The sequence below is a fragment of the Macrobrachium nipponense genome, chromosome 36, assembly GCF_015104395.2.
Source record: "Macrobrachium nipponense isolate FS-2020 chromosome 36, ASM1510439v2, whole genome shotgun sequence".
Lineage (NCBI taxonomy): Eukaryota > Metazoa > Arthropoda > Malacostraca > Decapoda > Palaemonidae > Macrobrachium > Macrobrachium nipponense.
The window spans coordinates 37,090,078-37,096,194 of NC_087220.1; the positions used below are offsets into that span (position 1 = coordinate 37,090,078).

Below are 6,117 nucleotides of genomic sequence, written 5' to 3' on the forward strand. Positions count from 1 at the left end.
AGACATAAAAATAATTGGGTAAAGCCCAGTTTGACACAGGATTGTAATATTAAAATAAAAGAAGACAAGTCCAGCTTGCAACTCAAAAAAGCATTTATATAGAAACCAACAAAATAAGATACAGGTCTTGCGTGTGTTCCAAGCAAGATTCATCGTGCAATTAAAAAATACTTGGGTAACTAAAAGAGGCATTAAAATGCACAGTTCAGTACTACTTAAAATACCTACTGTTGCGCAAGTGACAGTTCTTCGTAATTTCTAAGAGAAACATAAAAGGAGTCTTTTGAAAGTTTTCAGTCGAATTCATTGTTAAGCCCAATCAGCTGATAGTGGAGGAATCTCCTTTCAACCTCTGTACGTATGGTAGGTGCATGTAACCACGACCCTATTTGCATATTCCCAGAAACTTAAATTAGGGTGTAACAAAAGATCATAAAAGGCAGCTCACCCATAGGTAGTTTCCTCAAGAACTTAAATAAGCTTAGATTATATTACAAGCTACTTATGTCTATTATCTGTAAACTTGTATAAAGTTCCAATGTCCTTACCAGCGGTCTTCCATCCTCATATCTGACTCCCAGAATTATTCTTAGTAAGTTGTTGACACGTCCCTTCAATCTTTTAAGCACAGAAACCGGTGCAGTGCCCCATATTAAGAGATGGTTTTTCAAGTAAGAGAGCGCTAGAGCATAATCTAGTTTAAGCATTATGTCAGTCGGCAAGAAATCATTAGCACTAATTATTGCTCCAGTTATACGGCTGACTTTAAGTGAGACATTGTTAATGTGTTTTGTATATGTCAAGGTATTAGTGATGGCCAAGCCTACTGAGCATATCAGGGACCGCGAGTCATCGGTTTTTCTCAGACATCTTTCAAACTAATTATTTGATCGAAATGGTACTTTAACACAGTATACAAGACACCTCGCTCTAATTTTTGGTAATATAGTGCATTGTCAAATGGTGTTAGTTACGGCGTTTACTCTCTGATTAACAAGGCGTTGCCAAGATTTGCCAAACTATGCTTTCAAACGTGCTTTACTCCCATCTCGTTCCTCCTCATCTCCCTCCCTCACCCTTCCCTCCTCATCCCTCCCTCAACCCACTTTCCTGGCCTTCCAGTCTCCTTCCCTGCCCTTTTCCTGCCTATTATATTATATTAAGTAAACTTGACTGTAATAAATGTGTTGTTGTTTTGTAGAATCTGTGTTTATGTAATTATTGTTGTTGTATTTTCTTAAATTATATAAATGGGAGTAGGCTAAAGAGCGTATAACCCTGATCACCAAGGTCTGCTGACTTCCCCTAAATCCCCCAAGTAGGAGAAGCTTTGTCTACTTCCCCACTGCTCAGCAGGTGAATTGCCGTAAAGAGAAAAGAGAGAAAATGGGTATAATTTGGGAAAAACTACTACCATTAATTCATTGTAAATGTGTTTCTCTATTCATATCACACTACAATTTCGTTTCAACGAATCTAACGCCAGTAATAAGGTTGTAATTCTTGTACCGTACTGAGTTTAGTGAATGAGTTGAGTTGTAAGCCTCTTGAATTATATTACTTATCATTAAAGTAAGTGTTACCCATTACCCTATTTCCAGGCATTTAACATACAGGATATCTTTTTTAATAAAGAAGGTATCCAGTTTTTCCCTCTTCCATAATCAGTTAAGGAATAAATTTTCCTATGTCTTTCACAGGTTTGTACATCTAATTTTCATAATTGAAGAGTCGCTCGATTTTTATGTATATATATATATATATTATATAATATATATATACTATATATATATTATATATAGATATATATATACATATCTATATATATATAATATATTATATTATATATATATATATATATATATATATATATATATATGTATGTTATATATATATATATATATATTATATAGTATATATATATATATATATGATATATATAATATCATACATATTATTATATATATATACTATATATATATATATATTATATGATATTACATACATATTATGTGTATCTATATATGTATTCTATTATAATATATATATATATATATATATATATATATATATTTATATTATATATATTTATCAATAGATTTCTTGACTTATGTAATCTGAATATATTTGATGCTTATGAATTTCAATGATTTTGAATGAGTATATTAAAATTAAAATGAATATGTTGTTTGATCTAAACACCTTCCCAAGTGATATTCTGCTTCATTTATAGACTACATATTTATACCTGCATTTTTAGGCATCAACGCAACACATATGGCATTATGCATGGCGGTTTCTAGCTTTGTGGGGGCCCTAGATAGATGAGTAGGTAGGTACTTCATTTATCCCGGAGGGGTTTGTCAAACTGTGTTGAAGCGATTCCTAGCCCTTTAGATGGTCTACTAAGATGCAGGAAACTATTACACTTCACATTTATTATATTCACATTTATTTCAAAGTGCAAAGATAATAAAAAAAAGAACACTTAAAATAATGCTTACTTAACATCACAGTCGCACACTTACCAGAAAAACAACTAATAATTCACGTTATTCACAGTGACAATGTATTATCCTCAAAACGTCTGCTTCCTAGCTTTTTTACTCTCAAAGTCATCAATGATGTCCTCATATGACACCTGTTTGCCCACCTCATGGTTGAAGCTGATTATTGCAAGACCAGTGAGTCGATCCTTTCCTATGGAAAAGCTTAGATAGGTCTTGATGAGCTTCAGCTTTGAGAAACTCCTCTCTGCTGCTGAGGCCGCCACAGTCACAGGCAGAGTGCAGGCAATTCTCAGTGCAACCCACAGATTGGGATAAAGTTCCTCCAAATGTTTTTTTTTTTTTTTTTTTTTTTTTTTTTTGTGGATAAAGGTGAGGAGCTCAAGAGCACTCATGTCATCTGAGGGTAAGCTTGGCAAGTTTTTGACTTCCACAGCCAGTTCTTTTGCATCAATGTCACTTTCATTTCCAATGCTTAATGTCATGCAGAGGTTGCCACACTGGTTGCTCAATGCCTGATCATCCAGTTTTAGGAAACTGAGCAGCACTCCAAATCTGCCTCTCACTTCATCCAGTGTTTCAAACCTATCAGTTAAGAAATCAGTGGTTGTGTCAACAACAACATTAAAGAATGTTGCTTTTACCCTCTTCATGGCATCTGCAATGGGCTTATCTAGGGCTTTATGAGCAAAGTGCTTTTTTGTGATCTTAATCTTTCTATTTGAGTACACTCTACATTCATTTCCTCATACATGTCTTTAGCAGAGGCCTGAGCTGAAGCAAAGCCAGTTCTTCTGTAGTTAGTGGGAGATGTTTTTGCTTTAGTGAGGAGGTCAACTGCCACATCAAGCTGCATTCTGGGAGACTGCAGGAGCTTGCTGACATGGTTCACATGGTGTAGAATGGCATACCATACGACTGTGCAAATGACATCGGTATGACCCCACCTCTTTTGCCAAATTTTGTGCTTCAACCTTGGTCATTACTTCCCTGATCTTCAGCAAAGCTTCCCTTATATTAGAGGCCTGGTAACTCACAGTCTCTATGCTGTTAATACAGCTCTCCCACCTTGTGTCACTGCAAGTCTTGAGTGCAACCGTGAAATGTTCCCTTAGGATTGCCCATCTTTGTAGTGATCCTGAAAAATGGTTGTACAGTTTCTGTACATTGCCAAAATAGCTGATGGCATCTGTTGAGGCTATTACTGCATCAGATACCACCAAGTTTAGAGAATGTGCCCCACATGGAACATAAAGTGCAAGAGGGTTCTCAAGAAGTCTGGCTGGAACTCCTTTGTTCCTCCCTTTCATGTTGGCACCATTATCATATTGAGCTCCATCAGTTTCTTCAAAATCAAAGATGACAAACCACGACTTGCTGTTTCAGAAGCTACAAAAAATTCCATAAAATGTTCCTTATGATGACTGACATCTGTTCTCGGTGGCTTACATCGGGAGTACAGTCCAAAATGACTGAATAATATTTGGACTGTTTAATCTCAGTCACCACTGTACCCATTATTTTCCCACTGATTGGGGCAATAAGTTCATTTTGGATGATATTTCCAAGATAACTGGAGTGACTGAACTGGCCACTCTCAACATGCTCAGTGTGCTGCTTCATGACAGGATCAAATTTAGCAAGCAAAGGGAAATTTCAACTTTTCATCGGGGGGCCCCGGGTGGCTTGAAATTTTCGAAGCTACCCCAGGGGCCCCTGGTATATAATTAACACTAATGTTTAGAGTGGTAAAAGAATTATAAAATCCCTCTCTCTCTCTCTCTCTCTCTCTCTCTCTCTCTCTCTCTCTCTCTCTCTCTCTCTCGCATGCATTAAGCATTATCATAGGTTGAAAAGCGATGAAAACAATTGAGAATATCACAAGAACTTTATTACGATCTTCTCTATCGAAGAACGAATCATCCTCGTTATCGCTGTCGATGTTGATAATTACGGGACCTACAAGTTTGTGGATGTTATCTGTGGACTAGTATTCATTCTCAAAGGCTGCCAGAACAGCCATGAAAAATCCGTCCTCATCAATTACGCAGTGAATACTTATAGTGCGAGTGCTGCAGCCGACAGGCAATCCCATAGCGTTACGGTATTACCCGACACGCCAAGCATACTATAAACGGAATACATTGGGAAAAATTAAGATCATTATGACAAACCTTCTTATCCACTTCATTATGAACTCTCCCAGTATCTGCTGGTATTGGAAAATGTCATGAAAAGCTGCATTTTATTCCATATCATAAATTACATAGAGGTATCGGGGGGAGAAATGAGAAAAACAGCGATAAAGGAAGAGCGAGAGAAAGGGAGGAAGGGAGGGAGAGGGAAGGGATGAGGGACAGCAGATGTAAATGACTCCTGCTGACTCATACGGCTTTGCCTTTAAAAGTCACGAGTAAACGCCTTAACTAACACCATTTGACAATCAATACGAAAATTAGGGCGAGGTGTCTTGTATACTGTGCTAAAATACCATTTTAATCAAATAATTAGTTTGAAAGATATTTGAGAATAACGATTACTCGCCGTCCCTGAAATGCATAGTTAAATATTTGAAATCCGCTACCCATTCAATAATGCCATCAGTGACTTAGTCAGGATAAACATCAACTTACTTTTATTAGTTCTAGGAGGTAGCATATTTGCTTTTTGGTATACAATAATTTCACTAAACAAATTCCTAACTTTATTCATAAGCTCGGTGAATGAATGGGAAACCAGCAGAAAAGTAGCATCATCCTCAAAAAAAGCTGTTCCAGCCTGCACTGCATTAGGTAGGTCATTTATAAATATGTCAAAAGAAAGAGGGCCAAGTATAGACCCTTGAGGCACAATACATGTAACCACCTTATCATCAGAATCAACACCATTTACGCTTACATACTGCCTTCTGTTAGTAAAGTATGACCTTAGGTATAGATGAAATTGGTCACAAAACCCATTAAGCTGTAGTTTATACAATAGTATTATGTGTGACAGTGTCAAATGCCTTTCTCATGTCAAAAACACTTTTATCGATAAGCATTGTTGCAGCAGAGAGAAATTTAATAATGGTCTGTGTAGTTCTCCTATTCTTGTGGAAGCCATATTGAGAATTATTAAGAATAGAGTACTTTTTCAGAGAAGCTGTTCATCCCGTCTAATGTATTAATCTTTCAAAGATTTTTGAAGCCACAGGTAAAACTGATGCTTTCTAATCCAGACTTATATACAGGAGTAATTCTAGCAACCTTGAGTCGACTAGGAAATTCAGGCTGCATAATGGGAGGCAAATACATTACAGCTATCCTTCAATATTAACGGCGTTATGTCACAAATTTTATTACCCTTATTTTTCAACCCACCAACAATATGTTCTACCTCAACATGATCAGTCGGCCTTAAGTAACAAGTTGTCTAGTAAGTGGTTACAAGTGGTGATTCTAAATTACCCACAAGGGAGGCAGCAGCATTTACAAAAAATTATTGACATAGTTGACCAAATCCAAGGAAAAGTCCATCAGGTGTCTGGGTGTATTCCAGGCTGGCAGCTTTTTCAGTTTTAATGAGATTATTAATAATTGACCATAGTTTTGTAGTATCATTACCAGCA

The 6,117-nt window shown here is 36.6% G+C and overlaps 1 protein-coding gene across 1 annotated transcript; it reads right to left on the minus strand.

Annotated features, from left to right (window-relative positions):
* Positions 1 to 2,578: 2,578 nt before the first annotated feature.
* Positions 2,579 to 3,160, minus strand: LOC135203408 (uncharacterized). Its single transcript, XM_064233136.1, has one exon. It carries the CDS (start codon positions 3,158 to 3,160, stop codon positions 2,579 to 2,581), a length of 582 nt encoding a protein of 193 aa, XP_064089206.1.
* Positions 3,161 to 6,117: the final 2,957 nt, after the last annotated feature.

What these genes read in the sequence shown, in the direction of transcription:
- LOC135203408 (XM_064233136.1), bottom strand. Translation starts at nt 3,160, where the DNA reads ATGAAGAGGGTAAAAGCAACATTCTTTAATGTTGTTGTTGACACAACC.